The 20,177-nt window shown below is 39.9% G+C and overlaps 2 protein-coding genes across 2 annotated transcripts; one reads left to right on the top strand and one right to left on the bottom strand.

The window, feature by feature from the left end:
• The first annotated feature begins 4,362 nt into the window (after positions 1 to 4,362).
• Positions 4,363 to 13,977, top strand: ppp2cb (protein phosphatase 2, catalytic subunit, beta isozyme). Its single transcript, XM_080842048.1, has 7 exons — positions 4,363 to 4,851; positions 6,599 to 6,808; positions 8,079 to 8,252; positions 9,677 to 9,766; positions 11,121 to 11,282; positions 11,902 to 12,020; positions 13,080 to 13,977. Exons 1-7 carry the CDS (start codon positions 4,750 to 4,752, stop codon positions 13,150 to 13,152), a joined length of 930 nt encoding a protein of 309 aa, XP_080698174.1. The 5' UTR covers positions 4,363 to 4,749; the 3' UTR covers positions 13,153 to 13,977.
• Positions 13,978 to 14,061: 84 nt separating this feature from the next.
• ubxn8 (UBX domain protein 8) lies at positions 14,062 to 20,047 on the bottom strand (the record flags this gene model as incomplete). The annotated part of the gene is made up of 8 exons (XM_080842868.1): positions 14,062 to 15,306; positions 16,347 to 16,421; positions 17,440 to 17,481; positions 17,790 to 17,924; positions 18,528 to 18,650; positions 18,816 to 18,889; positions 19,364 to 19,492; positions 19,891 to 20,047. 8 exons carry the CDS (start codon positions 20,045 to 20,047, stop codon positions 15,136 to 15,138), a joined length of 906 nt encoding a protein of 301 aa, XP_080698994.1. The 3' UTR covers positions 14,062 to 15,135.
• Between the last annotated feature and the right edge of the window lie 130 nt (positions 20,048 to 20,177).

Below are 20,177 nucleotides of genomic sequence, written 5' to 3' on the forward strand. Positions count from 1 at the left end.
GAACTGCGTGAAGGCCTGCAAAGCGATCAGCAGCCCGGTGTCATGGTTTGGATTGGAACACCTCCTCTATGACGCCTCGAAGGTTTTGGTGTCGAGGGACGCGGCGGCACGTAAGTCGTCCCAAGATAACGCCTTAAAATTCCAAAGTGTTAACTCAAATCTTAGTCATGGAGCCCCAAGTCCTTGGTTGCCTGTGGTGAACACACCCACACAGATGCCACAGAGCCATGGTAGATTGAAGGCTGCTGGGCAGCTAGTGGACACGAAGGGAAACCCCCTGCGTAGGGCTACGACCGAGAGGAAGCAATATTTAAAGGTAAGGGCTTCACTGTGTACAGCTTGACTGACAGCAGAATATGTGTTGGGCCTGTCTCTGTATGGAGGATATGAATTGATTGATTGAAGCTACTAAAATTACACTTTCATGCATAAATGCGACATTGGAAAATAAGTCTGGATTTGTATTTTGAAAAGGTTTGATTCATTCTCAAATTTGTGTCCCTTGCCTCACCGCAGAAGCGTAAAAGCATTGGCCCCGTGGAAACGACACCCCTTGAAGTCAAAAGGAGGTAATGGAACAAAAAAACTTAATCTGTCACATGTTAAAGATCATACAGACATATTTCAACTGGTTGGATATGTATCCTAATTTATTGGTGTCAAGGGAAAATACTCTCACCAGTACTACTCACATTTGTATTATTACGCTGTCTTTACAAACTTCTCCAATACCCTGTATTCTTTTATTAGTGCAATACTGTAACACTTCTTTAACTTTATTTCATACGTGTTCTTTACAGACACAGTCATCCTGTTACTGGAGACAATAATGAGCATGCCCGCACATACATGCCACCACAGATGAACCAAATGAACCTCGGCCAGTTCCAGCCAGGGCTGCACAGTAATAACCTGCTGAAGCAGCACGCGGCTCTCTGGAGACGAAGGACACAGGACAACCCTCCTCCTCCTCTTCCTCATCCTCCTCCCCAACTGAACTCCTCGCCCGTACCGGTTCCCCCTGGACGACAGTCACACTCGCAAATAAGGGCTTTGCTGTTGTCCAAACAACAAAACAATATTTCACATCAGCAGCCCGCACCATCGCGTCCTTCACCAGCCAATCCTGTTGGTATACCTGCCATGCAGAAACTGGTGCCTCCACCATTAACCACTACAGAGACACCCCTGTATCTTCCCCATGTTTTTCCGCCGCCCTATGAAGGCGTGATCCATCACCTGGCGGGGAAGAACCCACCCCAATACTCCGAGGTGTTTAAAGAACCAAAGAACCCGTTCGCCCTCGGCCCGGTCCCCTCTCTACAGCTTCCTCCCTCTTTACGCACATCTAGACCTGCACTGTCGGCTCCTCACTCCTCAGCTCCGTTTACGGCCAGTCCAGATAATGCGGCTCAGTTCCCTGAGCACGCACCTTTAAACTATCCTTTCTTTGTTTTAAATGGTTGCACGTACACATCCGCAACTTCTGATGTGCCTAACAAGGCTGTCCCTAATGATTCAAGGCTTAATCCGCAGAAAAGTTAGAGAAAGACAAGCCAAGTTTTGCAATGGTAATTATGCTTGAGTAGTTCTAGTTCTTTACAATAACCATGTAAATCTAACGTGTACTTAAAACAGATCAATACATACCTTGATTTGTATTGTTTTCTGTTGTTGTTGTTTTTGAGTTTTTTGTAGTCTTGATTTAGTTTAATCCTTTCCTGGATATATGTTAGATTTAAGACATGTAATGTGTTTGTACAGTGTAGATGATCCTTTGTATATATAGTACACATGAAGCACATGGTGAGATAAGTACACTGAAAATGGAACCTGTTTACTGTAACCACATGCTGTAAATGCTCAATGCCATCTATGTATTTATTTATTTATACCTGAGATGCAAATACTAAAGTAATAAAACGGCTCAAGTGTTGGATCTATTTAAAGTCCTGTTGCTTAAAATTAAAACATTCCTCTTTGTACATGTGCCTGAGTTTATGTTTACATACAGTATATGTCAGTCTTTTTTTGTGTTGTGTTCGGTTTCAAGTTTGTGTCTGAACTTGCGAGGCAAAGAAGAACATGGTGTGAGGTGTAACGGAAGAGCACAAACGAGCTTCTTCCTCTGTGGTTTGGAGAGGTGAGATGATTATCATAAACAGAAATGGCCGGTGGCCTGTGATCTGTTGATAAACCAGTATTATCACAACTTGTCGCTGTCACAGAGTACCTGTTATAAACAGAAAGGGTTAGATATTTAGTGTTTGAGGAGTGCAGGGGTTTCAAAATGTAGATATATTTTTTTTTATATATATAATTTGTATTATTGCATTCAAGAGGCAATACAGGTATCAGCATACTTTGTAATGTTTTACAGTTTATACACCTCCCCTATGATTTTAACAACATTCATACGTGCAACACACTCACCTGCCCCCAGACACCCTCCCACCACTCACACGCACAGATAAACCCTCAGCTCCTCTCAACACACACAAACACACACACACACACACACACACACACTTGGTTCCCAGCTCTCAGCCACCACACCCATTCCCTATTGCTGGGCTGTAAAATGTAGATATCATGTGGATGTCAGAATCCAGTACTGTAAGCAACATAGATTAGTATTTTCTTCTTTCCACAGCATTGAAAGCTGTTTTTCCCACAGGTAAGCAACTCTTGCACATGTTAACCAACAGTGCTGCATATGACGGGATACCATGACCTTACACAACAAATCGCTCAAATAACATTCTGTACTGACACAGCATAAGCATACCAGGTAAGGTACCAGGTTGCATGTAACAGAGTTACATAATGAATTCCAAAATAGATGTACTTGTAAACTGTTACAGTTATTAAAAAATATGTAATAAAATTACAGTTACTAATCAAAAGGTTGGCGATTACAAAGGGGTTACATCAAAATGTATTCTTTTTGGTACATAATTGTATATATATATATATATATATATACATATGTAATATAATATAAGTTCTGTTGCTTTGCATCTTTTTTGCCATTAAGACAGACTCACTCCATTTTGCAGTTTGCACTCCAATTCTGAGCATCGTTTTGATTGGTTCTCTTGTTTTAACTTGCACAGCCTCTCATCTGCCAATCAAATGTAATAAGTGACATTACTTTGATGAAGTAATTAAAACAGGTACATTACTTAATACATTTTTACCAGGGTAACTTGTTGGTGAGGAAACAAACAACCACTATTGTTGTTGTAATGAGTTTGTAATTGTTTACACAAATGTATTTAATTTATTTACATCCATTTACTTTTATTTGTGTGTCAGATATGCCCCATGCTAACATCAAAATTGTCGATGTCTGAAATATAATCCTTGAACTAGGCTGCATATGTAGTGTGTGAAATCCAAAACTAAAAACAGCGTACTGCAGAATCTTAATATTGGAAAAAAAAATGATCATAAATCATGACTGCACACCAGCATTATTAATGTATTATTTGACTATTTAAAAAAAAAATAGCATATGGAAAGGGAGAGGCTCCAATTATTTTAAACAAACACTGGTGATTAATGGAATTTGGCTTATGTCCATCTCAGTGGGAATGGCAGACAACATTTAACTATGTCTGCTGTAAGTGTGTGTAACCGTTAGAATTTGTGAAATTACATTTAATTCTCCATCAAAAAACCCTGTCGGGTGTAGTGTCTCTCTCTAAAGGGTTGGCCAAGCTTACATGTAACACACATTCAGTCACATACGTGCACCCACTTCAGCATCCTCCAGATGTAGGCCTATGTTCAGAAGCAGGCCTAAAATGAACCGGCTTCTTTTTAAGTCTTGCATAATTAAAAACAAATTCTCACATTGTTGATAGTTTGGATTCTTGTGATGTCATTGTCATTATCACTTCACTTTTCAACACAATATTACTCAGATTATGTGAGTCAAGTGTTCATGGTAAGAATTGCGTGAAAGGCAGACTTTTCTATAAAAACCATGGTCATGGTAGGTGGGCCTACATATGTGTCTACCTCCAAAGTATACAACTTGATCTAACTGTAGAATTGTAGTGTTGGAATATGACATATTCATATTCATATTCATATACACATTGTGTTATTGTAGTTTAGGGCTGTGAATTTCATAAAATTATTATCAGGAGTATTTGTATGGCCAATACAGTATTGGTAATAGTATTCATTTACTTAGCAAATTATGCAAATACAACTACCATACTATGTGAAAAAAGTCTTCCATGCCACAAGAAGGCAGCAGTTGAATTAAAGTTTAGCACGCGCGGATCTTGTGGAAATGCCATTGTGATGACGTAAAAGCGGGGCGAGCGCAGGGCGGCCATTACACAGCGAGTTTCCCTAGGAAGGTCGGGGGGAATAGGGAACTAGCTAGCCAAATTATTATTTACGGCCAATCCCTTTATTTAAATTATACTACTAAGCTGAAATTGTCAATTTAAGGACCACTTCGTACCCGGCTGCCTCTTTTTGTCCATTTATTGAGGTCTCGTGTCTTGTTTGGAGCTGTTATTCGCAAGCTAGCAGTCCAGCATTTATGTAGCAAGCTAGCCAACGTTAGCTCCGAGTCAGACGCCGAAAGCCCGGCTCTTGCGTCGTAGTTAGGGAAATTATAAAGTAACAGCTACATTTCGAGTTGAGACGGTAACTAAATATATTCAGCGCAGCCAAAGCGTTAAGGGAAAACAGTGAAAACACATCTAGTATCTGGTCACGTTCAAAATGGACGATAAAACATTTACCAAGGAATTAGACCAATGGGTCGAACAGCTCAATGAGTGTAAGCAGCTCTCGGAAAATCAAGTGAGGACGTTGTGCGAAAAGGTGAGATTTAATATTTATTTGATGTGTTCCTCATGTAATCAGATATCAAATGAACAAAAAAATGCTTCACATTTCAAATCTTTATAGCTGCTAATGTTGCCGCCTTAAATTTAGCGGTGACAGTCTGTGGCATAGTTATCACCATAGCTTTCAGGTATGGTAGTTATCTAGCCATCTAAGTTGGTTACCCCAGCTAGCTAGGATAGCTGATTTACGATAGCTAGCTCACCCTCATTACCCGAATAGATGAATTGTAGTCGCAGTTTAAAAACTGGATTAGTCATTAAATCAAACACTCAATTTCAAAAGAGATCAACCTATTTGTTTCACGTCTACCTTCAGCTCATTTGTAACCTTTCACGGCCCCAAATACGTTTTCGTTAGTTTATATAACGTTAGTCAGTGGTAGGTGACTAACATTCAAGTTAGATAGACAGAAGCGCTCGAACTGATTTGGAACAACCTGATCGGAAAGCAGCCGATTTGCGCCACTTGAAAACTTGACGAAAGACCCTAGATCATTTTGCAAATTCAGGCTTGTGTTTGTGCAGTAAAATGCATTTTGTTTAAACGTTACCTCGCCTGACATTGTCTGTCTGTATGATCCATATAATCACCTAGTCACTTGTCATACAGGTCTCCAGTTTAGCTAGATAGCTCGCCGTAATGGCATAGTTGAATACTTCATCCCTGTACAACAGCTGTCTTGCAACCGTCAGACGAAAATACTTCGACAACTTTGGTAGTGGAGATGAGCTCCATTAGCAATCTGATGCACCAGCAAGTGCATTCATTACAAGCCTTGTAGAGAGCGTGTACATTTTAAACCCATTACCTGTCACGTTGTTTATCCCAGACAAAGTATCAGGGAAGGTGTGAATGTAATGTTAAGACCAAGAGTTAAATAAATGGCTGGCGGATGAATCTGCATACCCAGAATAAACGATTTAATTTATTTTTTTATTAAGTAGTAATGACTAACTTGGATACAAGAACATGAACACTATAACATGAACACACTGACAGCAGTTTGGATGTTTTACCCAAATGCATTTAAAATAAATACATAAGTAATCTTAGCTCTTAAAAACTAAAACAAACTGTAGCCACAAAGTCAAAGTGCCAGTTCATCATCTGAGTCATCATGGGTTTACTATGAAATGTGATTCAAATTATGGCAGTGAGAAGCTTACAGCTGTTGTCAGACAGCTCAAAGTCTGTCCTTACAATCATTGTTGTTTATGTAACTTATACTGCAAGCAGCGCAGGTTGGTCAACCTCAAGAGGTCAGCCCAGGTCTAAAACATTCTGTTAACATTGGTTGGGTATCAGTCAGGGTCCATTTCATTTAGTCAATAGTTTACTTTGTACAGAATTAAATGTATATATAAAAAAACAAGGTCTGTATTTATAGTGCAGAAGTATTCTGACTTGATGTTTTAAATTAGGCCTAAACACAGCAGAGCTCTCTATGGACATTAATCTCATTGTCTCCATGGTGATGCTTAGTAGTTCTCACGAGTGAAATTGATGCCACAGTAAAAGCATGTGACACCTTCTTTCCTTTTTTCATAATTTTTTTATTTTATTTTTTTGGGTGGGAATTTTCCTTTGAACATTGCATAATCCTTCTTGCTTGTCATGATCGCCTCTCAGATGACAAAGCTTTTTCTTTTCTTTTCTTGTTTATTTGCGTATGCGCTGGCACAATAATGCCTAACCTCCATCTTTTCTTTCTTCTCTAAAGGCGAAGGAGATCCTGACCAAGGAGTCCAACGTGCAGGAGGTCCGCTGTCCAGTCACAGTCTGCGGAGATGTGCACGGCCAGTTCCACGACCTCATGGAGCTCTTCAGAATCGGGGGCAAGTCACCAGACACCAACTACCTGTTCATGGGGGACTATGTGGACAGAGGCTACTACTCGGTGGAGACAGTCACGCTGCTCGTAGCATTGAAGGTCAGTAGTCTATCCTCTGAATGAATCATCTCACTCGGTTCACTAACTGAGACATTCACAATTAGTAGTGAGTGTCTTAGCTATGGTAGGGTTGGGTGGTATAACACAGAGGGAACTTGTTTCTTCAGTAAAGGCGAGCCCGTGTTTACGCCTCTCTCTGCACAACCACGCCCCCTCTCTCCTTCTTCCTATGCGGAGGTTCCTTTAGACCTCACTGATGGCGGCCCACGGCCAGGATGTTTCCATGAATGTAAGATTAATGTAAACGGTGTTGACTTACATTTATACACCTAAAGACTACTTCAGATCCTTGTCAATAAAGTGAGTAGACACTAAATATATGTATCTATATAACTATTTTGATTACATTTCCATGTTTCTACATAGTAATGCCAGTCACCAATATGAGAATATGATAAGTTTGTGTTTGGTGTTAAGCAATACATGTTTAGTTAGCCATCTAAAAGCTTTCTTCCGTGTCTCATAATGGGGGGGTTGCGGATTTATCGGATCTCGGAAAGTTGAATATCCGGTTCAGGAAGTGTAACGTACTTTCAGGCATCGGTAGGGGTACCGAGACCTAGTTTTTAGCCTTATACTCTAACCCTAACCCTAAAAAATCCTAAGAAAAAGTTGATTCTGACACTTAAAAAACAGTATTCTACTTTCCGGTATCCGATAAATCCGCAACCTATAATGGGCCTACTATCACCAAAATATCGGCATGGAAGCGGCCACAGTTGTCCTGGCAACAAGGGACTGAGGATGTGCCCTTAGTTGCTAGTTGAAATTGAACTTGTGTTTTCCATGTCTGACGGCACAGTCACTAAAGTTATATAACATTAACTTTATGGTACAGTACAGCTCAAAAAGGTGTCAACGTAGGCACCAGCAACAGGTCTAATTGGCTAACTGCTAGTGAAGCTGACATGGTTTGGCAGTGACTTCAGTCAGGAGCTGCAGCTTTCTAAATTAACTTTTGAAAGACTGAAGACTGAATGCTTAAAATAGGTCCATTATTTAAGAAAAGAAAATGTGAACCTGACCTACATGCCCTATTCATGCAGTTCAATGTCACTATCACCCAGCCCTAAACTATGAATATTGCATGTAGCATTGGAAGGCAGTTAAAACACGGGAAAATAAACTCACTGTGACATAATTTCATGACTGTGGAAAAAAAATTAAAAATAATGACAAAAAATAAAGAGATGTGCATTGATGCGGTCAAGGACCCAGGGTGCAAACCGTCTGTGCTTGTCCTCCGTAGGTCCGATTCCCAGAGCGCATCACGATACTGCGGGGAAACCACGAGAGCAGACAGATCACACAGGTCTACGGCTTCTATGACGAGTGCCTGAGGAAATACGGCAATGCCAACGTGTGGAAGTACTTCACAGACCTCTTCGACTACCTGCCTCTGACTGCCCTGGTTGACGGACAGGTATGACATTCATTATCATTTGTATCTATTGTGGGTAACTGAGTCAAATATTGTGAAGCTTTTCCTAGTGTCCTCGTGTATCTTTGGATCTTTGGCATTTAATGAGGATAACAGAATAACTTTCTTCTGTCATGCTTCTGGAAGGTCTTTAGTGTCTTACTTTTTTTTTTTTTTAAGATTTATTTTTGGGCTTTTGTGCCTTTAATCGATAGAGCAGTGAAGAGTGGGACAGGAAATGAGAGGGAGAAGAGGTGGGGAGTTGACAGGAGAAATGACATCAGGCCGGAATCGAACCTGTGTCCTCCATGGGCTTCAAGCCCGTATGTGGTCGGGGCTACTGCTTGCGCCACAGTGCCCCCCCCCTTTAGTGTCTTACTTGATGGTTTTATTACTTGACACATGAGCCTGAAATTGTCTTAAAATTGAGATGATTATTGTTCAGTTTTGGGTCCCACAGTCCTCGTGAAAACACTCATCTCTCTCTCTCTCTGGCCCTGTGGCCTAGCTGCACACTTAGCTTAAGTTCCAGTTGTTTTACGATACATCAGATGGTTCATGTGATAAAGGGCGAGCCCTGTACTGTACAACAGTGCCTGCATTGCTCTGTGTAAGGGCTAAGGTTGCTTTAACATTAGTCAGCATGATGCACACACATGCTACAGCATCATATATCATATCAGATCACTTGAGGTTAGCGCTGTCGCTACGTGCTCCCTTGCATTCGTTTAACGATGTGTAAATGTTCTACACTTTTAGGATGGGTACAAACTAGTGTCATTTGTAGGATGTAAGTGTTTACATACTGTTTATTGGCTCCTCTTTGTCCATATTCACACTGAATACAGAGGAATGTCCAGTGTTACTAAGTTTTCTATGAGAGTCTTAAATGATGTTATATAAGATTGATGATAATAGTAATCAAAATGTTTTCCCTTTGTTGCATTATATAACGTTACTATTTATACAAGAAGCTTTTCAGAATTAGCATTTTTTTGCCGAAATAGTCTGCGATGCCAAAATAAGCAAAACTATAAGTGTGTCTCGGACTGCAGTTGCCAAATAGGTCGAGTTAACCTATTTTTAACATTTGGTTTACTGAGTCTCTGAAAGGAATGTACAACTTAAGTCTGTAAAGGTCATCTTGTGAGCAGCCTCAGGATATCCTAAGCAACCGAATGGTATGTCCCCTCAGGGGAGTGTATGCTTTCTAGAGCAGAAAAGAGTCTCGTCTTAAACTGTAGGTTTTTCTGACTTGTCTGAATATGTTTTGATCCAGTGGCAGTTTATCCTTAGGTAAAACCAAACCCCCTATGTTATATGTTTGTTCTGTATCTTACTGGTTGGCTTCAGAAACACTGTAGCAAACCTGTTTCTCAGCTTCGTAACCGAGTCAATTTCTATGGAATTTTCTTCCTGGATCTCAGATCTTCTGCCTGCACGGAGGCCTCTCCCCATCAATAGACACACTGGACCACATCCGGGCCCTGGACCGCCTACAGGAAGTTCCACACGAGGTCAGTTCTGTGAATGAATATTTAAAGCAACCCTATTTTAATAGCTGCGGAGTATGTGGAGCATTGCAGCAATACATGCTAAACAGTTACAGTGCACTGTTCAGCCATGAATTCTTTACGCTGCTTAATTCATCCTGTAGACCAGGTCTGTGGGGGAACCAAGAGAAGAGGGGGGGGGGGGGCTTGGGAAAAATAACTTGTTTGTTTTGTGAAAGGTTGATTGTAACATTTAATGTGGTCCTTTGTCCCTCTAAAGGTTGCAAGGATATAAAAATGCAGTATATCAGGATGACCTGGACATGATCCAGAGAATGCCACATTGCTGTTTGAACCCAGACCAGTATTTCTGGGGTCTAGTTTAGTGAGTTGAGAGAGTGGATCTGTGATCTCCAGTTCCTCTCTGAGGGCTGACTACTCTAGTTTAGTGGGTTGAGAGAGTGGATCTGTGATCTCCAGTTCCTCTCTGATGGCTGACTACTCTAGTTTAGTGGGTTGAGAGAGTGGATCTGTGATCTCCAGTTCCTCTCTGATGGCTGACTACTCTAGTTTAGTGGGTTGAGAGAGTGGATCTGTGATCTCCAGTTCCTCTCTGATGGCTGACTACTCTAGTTTAGTGAGTTGAGAGAGTGGATCTGTGATCTCCAGTTCCTCTCTGAGGGCAATCTACTTTCTGTGTGTGTATGTGTGTGAGTGAGAGAGACTAGTCACAGGAAGGCTGTGTGCCTGTGGGCAGTTTTCTTTTACCAAGATGGCGCTCGGTAATCAATAACATTACTGCCTTCAGTGACGGCTCATAGTCCTCACATGATCTCATAAAGTCAAACAAGCCTGTTTAGGATTATTATTATTTTTTTATTGGGTCTATTTATGCTAGCAAACTGGACTTTGGATTTGTATAAAAATATTATCTTGTTTGTGTGCTACCAAAATAGGGCTTTATCGAAAGGCTAGATTACAAAAAATAAACAAGTGAGGGCAACAATGTGTATATTTGAAATCCCCCTTTGCATGCATTTAGCCAGCTGAATGAATTGCTCAAGCATCTCGACTTGCTCCTCAGTCATTCAAAGGCATCAGTATCTCTGAAGTTGGACTGGCATTGCCTGTTGTTGGCTGGTTGCGGATATATCGGATAAAAAAAAAATTCTAAGTGTCAGAATCAACTTTTTCTTAGGATTTGTTAGGGTTAGGGTTAGATTATAAGGCTAAAATCTAGGTCTCGGTACCCCTACAAGTGCCTGAAAGTACGTTACACATCCTGTATGACGTCTTATGACGTAGATATTGTACTATTTTGTGATCGGAATAATACGCAACCCTGTTGGCTGTCCCCTTAAACATGAGTCTCTTCCAGGGGCCGATGTGTGACCTGCTGTGGTCGGATCCTGATGACCGCGGAGGCTGGGGGATCTCTCCTCGAGGTGCTGGATACACCTTCGGACAGGACATCTCTGAAACCTTCAACCACGCCAACGGTCTCACCCTGGTGTCACGAGCTCACCAGCTAGTTATGGAGGTCAGCTGTGTTTCATTGATATTTTGGATCTGCATTAAAACTTTTTTTTTAAGTATATGTGTTTGCTTTATGTATGCGTTTTTAAACGACAATAATAGTTTAAATTTGGGGTAGAGAACATGTTCTGGAGATTCTCTTCAGCTGGGTTTATATCCTGTAGATATTGAGGCCGTGAGTCAAGTATATCCACCTACACATGTGAAAATGTATATTTTGAAGTGTTCGCCCTATGTCTGTCAGAAAACCCTTAAATATCCGCCGTGATTCATTCACTATGATCTGTTTCAACACACACACACACCATTTCAAACTGAGAGACGGCTGCTGGCATTGATAGTCATATCCTCGTACCCTATAATCTCCACGCACTGATTATAGGGGGCTGAGGAAGACAAAGGGTTTTGAATTCAAAGCGTGGGAGTTGGTTTGGATGGGCATCACACAGTCACGGCGCTCAGTGAGCTAACCAGCATGGCTGCACATGTTAGAGGCTTGTGCTCGTCCTTATCGCAGTCGCAGCGCCATGTTGAAGACAAACAGCCTGAATGTAAAATAACTCTCCCTCTCCTCTCCTCTCTCTCCCTTCTTCTCTCTGTGTCTCGTTCTCTCTCACTCTCAGGGCTACAACTGGTGTCACGATAGAAACGTGGTCACCATTTTCAGTGCGCCAAACTACTGCTATCGTTGTGGCAATCAAGCTGCCATCATGGAACTGGATGATACTCTTAAATATTCCTTGTAAGTACAAAATACTTTTTAAGGTTCATTTTTTTGGAAGAGGGTTCTAGATGTAATGGATCAATGTGAATTTGATGAAGATTTGGATTGTGTAATCCTCTACACACTATATCAGTTATTGGACTTTCATTTTGGCATTTTGGTTGGTCATGGGTGACTGGTGATGTCAACAGCGCAATGTTTTACAAAGGGAAAGGAAATGGTTCCTGTGGTGATTTAAAAACAGATTTAGATTGCGATTTATCTCTGGATTGTCAGTCATTCAAATCTAATGCCGTTATGCCATGCCAAAAGCATTTATTGAGCATTCATTTAGTGTAACGGTGTTGTGTGGCCCGAACAATAAAACATGAATCGTTTATCCGACCCTGGTGATGTAGTATCTTAATTCGTAAGCTTATTGACGATCCTCCAGCCGAGTTGTAAACATTGGGTCACATTTTCTAGAAGGACCAGGGGCAGGGTGGGTGTCTATGTGAAGCTATTTAACATCATCTGATTTGAAGACATTATTAAACTGCAGGCTATGTAGCAAACTATTTATTGGTTGCTGTGGTTGCTCATGCTAGCTAACTAACAATCTAGCTAAAGATACTTTTAAGTAACCTTAAACGGTTCAAATGGCAGTTACATTTGCATGAAATAATAGTTATCTAGATTGCGTTACATCCTCTTCAATTTAACTTTAAACATTATACTAGGAAGACGTCAACATCCTCAGGGTGCAAGTGCAGCTTCGCCCCCCAAATACAGAAGTTTGACTTAGTTCATATTCACCTTAACAAACCCTAGCAGCTGCTCAATGGTTCCCTAAGAGAGATGTCTGGAATAGTCCATAACTGGCATGGGTCCCGGGTGGCTCAGCATCCCTCCCAAATATGGGAATACACAAAACGTGGTACTCCATCACTGATAAAGACTGAGGGTGAATGAGAAGTTGTTATCCATCCCATGTTTTTACCTGATTCATTAATGGCTTTTGTATGTGAAGGGGGTATTCGTAACCCTGAACCTATGTTGTGAGTATCTCTAAACATTTGCTTTGTCTTCTTCTCTCAGCCTTCAGTTTGACCCTGCACCCCGACGCGGAGAGCCCCACGTCACTCGCCGTACCCCCGACTACTTCTTATAAACGTGCACTGGCCTGATTTGGGGGGGTGGGGTGGGGGGGTTGGCAGGCAAAGAGATGAATTCTGAAGCAAGCAAAAAAAAGAGACACAAATCCCAGCGGTTGCTCGTCCGCGTGTATATATGCACACACAGTGCTGTCTGTCTGTATATGTACATGATGCACGGGCTCTGTTACGATGTGAAAAGCACTAACTAACATGGACCAAAATGTGCCATATAAGCATTTGATGCCGAAAAAAAAAATTGCCCTGTGTCTCAGTACTTAAACACAGTGTTTGTTTTAGCCTCCAGTGCAATTGCCTGCTGTATACTATTGATGGAAAGTTCTCTGTTCTTGAAAAATGTACATTACTCGGAGCAACAAAAAAAAAAACGAAAAAATAAAAGGAAATGTGATATAAACTCGCTTTCTACACCCCCCCCCCAATCCCTTTCCTCCCCCCCAATATCACTGGACGTTGTACTTTGAGTTGGCAGTGCCAGGCATGTGACAATACAACAATGTTTTATACAAAATGCACAAGCTTACACCCCATACCTGTCTCTTCACCACGATACTATAGTCTATTTGGGAATGATTACTTAACATTGAGGGAGGAGCCTCCTTTTTGGGCGTGTATGCTTTTATGTATACGACCACCCATCCAACTTCCTTTTCTCTTTCCTTTCGTTCCTCCTCCGCCCCAAACAGTAACCTTACTGTCCCTTTTGTCTACTCTTTACCATTTTATTTGTGTTGACCTTTTCTCTGTGTATTCGTCATGATGTGATTGCCTCTTTGGTGTATGATCTAATAAAGTACTTTCAACTGCAAGCTACACCATAATCCCGAGTCCGAGTGACGTGTGTGTGGTGATCTGTAGGTAATCATCATAAATGCAGCTGATACTTCCGGGGAACTGATCGAAAATGTTTTAATTAAGATGTATTCAAAATATAAACGCTGACAGTACAGTGGTGTGTACAGAGGAACTGGACAAATCTCATCTTTAAGAACCAGGAGACATTAGCAGCAACTTGTCCATTGGAATGTGATATAACATGACATTATGAAGTGAAAACCTGTCCCCCAACTATGTAACAGTAGCCTCATTAAGGACATGGCTTTAATTCCCAGCAATTCACTCCAGGCAGAGTATGTCTGTCTAATGCTGTGGCTGAAAAGTATTGATAAAGTTTAGGAACCGTGGTATAAGTAATGAGTCTCCCTCTAACAGGACCTGCTGAAGTTAGTTCTATTCAATTCTAAACTGAGTAAAAACCCGTCGCCTATTCGTTGTTGACTGATACTCCTTTAATCCCGTGTGGCAGAATAAGCATCCTTGACATAAAGCGCAGAAACATCCAGGAGACTTTTTGACCTTATGAGAAAAACTGTTCAGGGTCTCAATTGCCCTGTCAAGCACACACATAAATAACAGAACACACTTCACAAATGGTTTTTGGAATGTCATCTTCTTACAGCTCTTCAATCGACTTACCGCAGTTGTGCTAAGTATTTCAGTGATGTCACTTCTTAAAGTATCATCTTGGTGACTATCAGACAGGCATGTAGTATACTAGTCCCTCCTCTGGAATGCTTGCTTTACTGCACCCATAAAGAATGTCTGGCTTGGTAGCTTGCTGGCTGTGGTCCTATAATGCCTATAGTGGAAATTGTGTGAGAGCGAGGTCCGCTGACACCCCCTATGAAACGGGTAATGTGAGCTTAGAGCAAAACGAGCTTTCCTTACAGCAATGTATAATAATGCAATGAACTAAAACCATGTATTTTTTCCCTTCTTTCTGAATATGATGGGCTAATTAAGAAACATTATGAAATATCCAAAGTCACTGAGTACGTCATTGTAGCACATGGCACTTAAAACAGGATTATTAGTCATTATTCAGCAGCGTCTGGATACAAAAATACACTTTATATAACCAAGTAACATTCTCTAGAGTGTCTTGGAGAGGGCTGAGTGTCTGTGTTGAGTGTCTTTCCTTATGTTGTTGATGGGTCTTTCTCCTCCACATTGAGCACAGTGTGATGCACAATACCAACGTCCTCCAATGTCAGGTGTGCCTCTGTCTGTAACAGTTTCCGTGGATACGGCGTGCAGACTGCGTAGATTGTTGGATGGTATCCGGTCTTCCACATCCAGTCAACAAGAACCTATAGATAGATAGATCGATAGAGAGAGAGAGAGAGAGACAGATAGATAGATAGATAGATAGATAAATACTTTATTAATCCCATGGAGAAATTCTGGGATCTTGCAGCTCTCTCATATTTACAATAATTACAAACAATATATACAGACAATATGATACAATGCAAACAATACAATTCAGCTATGTACAGTGTAGGATGAAGGATGTATGGTGTAAAGTGCATAATAATTAAAGTTAATACTATGATACACATGGGTAACGTTTAGTACAGAAATCTTTAAAATGATACGAAAAGTTGGTTTAGTTACATTTATTCATTTAGCAGACGCTTTTATCCAAAGCGACTTACAAGGATGTATACACTTTTTTTTTTTACATTTTACACTGATGGCACACTGCACATCAGGAGCATTTAGGGGTTCAGTGTCTTGCTCAAGGACTTTTCGACAGGGAATCAAACTTCTGCAACCTTCTGATTACTAAACAACTTCTCTATCTCCTGTACCACTGTCGCCCAAGAATTGTCTTTTAGTACAGAAATGTGTAAAATTATACAAAAAGTTGGCTTCTGTCATGAATACTTTTGTTGTAATTCTAGGTCTTGATGAGAAAATTAGCAATTTTAAAAAGGCATTACAGAGTGTTTTGTATTAAACTAGCAATCGATCTAGCTGACAGCCATCAGAACTGCCTTGCAATGACTAAAACCAGTACAGTTGGTGCTGAAGAAAGCTAGCTCACTGAGTGATGTATTTCAGCAATAGATTTGGCGACAGCCTAATGTAAAAGCCTACTTAAAAGCTAATATTTCCATTGGGATTTCCAACCTTGAGCTAAATTTAACCTATGAATAGCCTGAACAGCTCGAGAGAAGGACAGAAGTGTTTATCAATCCTTAGCATGACAATATATACCAACCTAAATACATTTGAGAACATAAGAAAATTCCACACTAAGCCATACGATACAAACTGTAACTTCACCCTGCCTAAGTATAAGAAAGAAAGCAATACAAGATAATTACAACAAACACCGACTCACAGTAGATGGATGGGACTTCAGAAACCTCCTGTAAACAGTTCTCCCACTTAGACATCTTAGCGCCACATTTACAATCTGGAAAAGGAATACAAGGGACTCACTGGTAAATGCTATACTTGAAAGATTCGGCACATAAAGAAGCTCGATATGGAATTAATGAATTCATTAATCTATCTATGGTTAATTTAAGCAAAATATTTGCCAGTTTCAAAACAGCTTAGTTGGAAAATGAAAATAAAATTATTAAATACTGTTATACATCTGGAGCTTTAAATACTATAGGGTTGCACAATAATCTGTTCCTAGCCGATGAGGTCTCAGGGATGCTTCATACAAATATGTTTTTTTATTGGAAAATGTTAGTTTAAAAAATGAATGTCCAAGTTGAAATGATTCTCCTATTTTTCATGCGTGAACGTCTACACTTGTTTAAGAAATCACTAAAGAAATCGCTGTCAATTGTGCTGAAGCCCATGTCCCAACATGTTAGTCATGGATAGTGCGTGTATGGCAACTCTATAGAATGGAGAAAATAACTTTCAACTTGAGGCTCCAGAGAGAGAAATTCTTGAAAAGATGAAGCCCTGGCTTGATAATAATGTTTTGAGAGAAGAGAGCAAGTCCCCCCACACTATTGTTTTCCCACTTAATTTTAATTTTATATTATTTTAATCAAATGATTGTGAATGACTCTTTTTTATCAACGTCATCAACTTCCTTGATTGTTTTGTCATGGTTGAATGATTTTTACCTCCGTCAAGGAGGTTATGTTTTCACCCCTGTATGTTTGTTTGTTTGTCTGTTTGTTTGTTTGTCAGCAGGATTACACAGAAACGCATGGACCGCTTTCCATCAAACTTTGTGGGGAGATTGGGTAATATAATGGCAATAATTTATTAGATATTCAGATGTCAAGGTCAAAGGTCAAGATCACAAGGCGGAGGTTTGCATTCTCTGAATGCTCCCATTCTTGTTTTTAAAGCATTCAAGTTAACAGAATTCCATAATTTGTCAGCTTCCGCTGGAGAATTGCCACTATAAGCTGAAACTTTGTTTCAGTATAGTTGTTGAAGTTTAGTTGAAAATCACTCACCCCTTCTGCATCTGCTGGTGGTTCGTCTGGCAAAACAATAACCTGGAGAAAAAAGTCAAGCAGAAAGTAAGAAGATAATTACATTTTCATGAATCTTTGCCTATGTTTCGGGTTTTTTCAAATAATAAAAACTACCACAATGTCTTAAAGGAGATGGAAAAGATAACAAATGCTCAGAAGAGATATTAGTCTGAGTCATTTAATTATGTAATTGTAATTAGATATTTATACATGCAACACTCGATACCATGGGACAATCATTTCACAAGTGTCAAGCAATTCACAAACATCCTCCCATAATGTAATTGTAGTCAAATGTACCAACTAATGAAGTATTTGTGTAGACTCACTCTTTTAGCAAGAGGGGGGTCTTTTTGGACAGGTTGATGGTCCATAGCTGGCAGTTTTCTCCTTCGGATGGCCCTCTGCTGGACTGTCTCCCCCTCTTCCTCGTGAACCTCCTCCTGATCACATGACTCACCGTCCTGGACAAAGCACATATTTCACTGGTATAAATATATACTAAAAGCATTGGTTGTTCTTAAATAGATTGTACAAAACATGTGTGTGATGGGTTGGAGAAAAAAAAAAACATCCTTTTCGGAATTTAATATCCTTACAAAAGCTATCTTTCCATCAGGATGCACATTTAGCCACACAAGTGCACACACATACAAGGGTTACAACATCTACTACAAATAATTATTCATATCTAAGGGTTATAATATCTACTAGATATAATTATTCATATCTAAGGGTTAGAATATCTACTACATATAATTATTTATATCTAAGGGTTATAATATCTACTAGATATAATTATTCATATCTAAGGGTTAGAATATCTACTACATATAATTATTCATATCTAAGGGTTATAATATCTACTACATATAATTATTCATATCTAAGGGTAAGAACATCGACTAGATATAATTATTCATATCTAAGGGTTATAATATCTACTACATATAATTATTCATATCTAAGGGTAAGAACATCGACTAGATATTATTATTCATATCTAAGGGTTAGAATCTCTTCTAGATATTATTATTCATAATCGTATGTATTCACACAATGCTCACCCCTACGGCCTCTCCCTCGGTCAGTCTCCAGGCAGCTCCAGTCATGTGGTAAAAGTGTTCCTCCTTCTTCCGCTGGAGAGTCTCCTGCTTTGGCTTCTGCACATGCTCTTGGTAGTCGGACGCCTGAGTTCATAACATGAGACACACTGAAGTCTACTCTTCATGTGAAGATACATTTTCACTCAATACAACATGAATGCAACAGTTCTCTAACCTTATATGAGCAGTTCATGCAAATTTGAATAACGTCATTTTCTTGGGATTGTTCTGAGGTCAGTTAATGACTACCTTTTTGTTTAACTTTGCCTGTTGCTCCAATCTTGCAGTTTCTTGTTTCAGCTTAGTGTCAGGATCCTCTGGTTCTGAGAAACATGTCCCCATACCACTCGGTTAACATTAAAGACATACTTCAGTGACTGAGTCTGACAGAGTAGCCTACTGCCGCATTGCATTGGAACTGTGTAAACATGCAAGTGTGTGGGAGATGAGAGTACAGAGGCTCTCTTCCCTTTGCAACTTTGCTATTTGCTCAACGGATAGGATGACAGATTGGAGGCTCTACAAGTTACATGGGTGACATGAAGGTGGAACGTTTTTTTAGTAGAATGACTGAAATATATTACTATAAAGCTTAACTTAACATGAGGAAACATGGTGCTAGGGCACACATAGCTTTGAGCTCAGAGATGCGTGCAGGTTGCCTCTGCATCCAAATATTAAATGAAATAAGAATTTTAGAGTAACATTGGGTCGGCAGACCATAACCAATGAATTATACAACTGAATACTATAGGCTATACAGTCAACACAATCCAAATTACAAAATGTTTTCTGACCTTCAAGTTGTGGACGTGGTGGAGGTGGAAAAAGGAGGGCTTTCATTCGCGGATAAAAATATGATGCCAAGGGGATAAAGCACAACAGTAGAAAAGTTCTCCCTGCCAGAAAAATGGCATCTCTCACACCTACAACAGATGATCAGATCAAAAAATAAATAGACCTGTCTTCTTTGTTAACGTTACATTCTATTTGAAAGATTGCACTTTACCATATGCTAGATGAATCGTATGCACCAAGTGTAAGATACCTTATTACAGAACACATTATGTATAATAAACCATCCATTTCGTTTCCTGTGCTCGAAAGAATGTGTTCTCTTCAATATTTGAACAAGGGCATTATGGTCCACGAGTATAGTTTCGTAAGACATTAATGCCTGTTGTAGCACAGAATGCGTTTTATTTAAAATAAGGTATATTACACTTAGCGCCTGATAGTATAGGGCTTGATTCCACAAGACATGCATTACATTACGCAGTGTAAAATACAAACAGCAACAGAGTCAATAGAAACGTTAGCCTACCTATTATGGAATGTTTCCATGAAATACAGCAAAAGAATAATAATGCCACAACACAAAGGCTAACAGACGGCGTGTAAACAGACATTTTACTCATTTCCGTACAAGTCACATTATTTGCAGAAGACGTTTCCCGGAAGATAGCAAATGTGTTTGGCATCTTCAAATTAAAAGTCGTTGTGGACAACGATTAAAACCAATTTATTTGAAAGTATGTCCACTGTCATTTTCATTGCTGTAAAATGTATTTAATCTCACTCTTCATTTAGGATGTCTAAGATCAAACATCC

This window comes from Sprattus sprattus (genome assembly GCF_963457725.1).
Source record: "Sprattus sprattus genome assembly, chromosome: 7".
NCBI classification, from domain to species: Eukaryota; Metazoa; Chordata; class Actinopteri; order Clupeiformes; family Clupeidae; genus Sprattus; species Sprattus sprattus.

Bases quoted from the DNA above. Each gene is read 5' to 3' on its own strand.
- ppp2cb (XM_080842048.1), top strand. From the start codon at position 4,750: ATGGACGATAAAACATTTACCAAGGAATTAGACCAATGGGTCGAACAG. The intron at 4,852-6,598 runs GTGAGATTTAAT...TCTTCTCTAAAG, and splicing joins TGAGGACGTTGTGCGAAAAG to GCGAAGGAGATCCTGACCAA. The intron at 8,253-9,676 runs GTATGACATTCA...CCTGGATCTCAG, and splicing joins CTGCCCTGGTTGACGGACAG to ATCTTCTGCCTGCACGGAGG.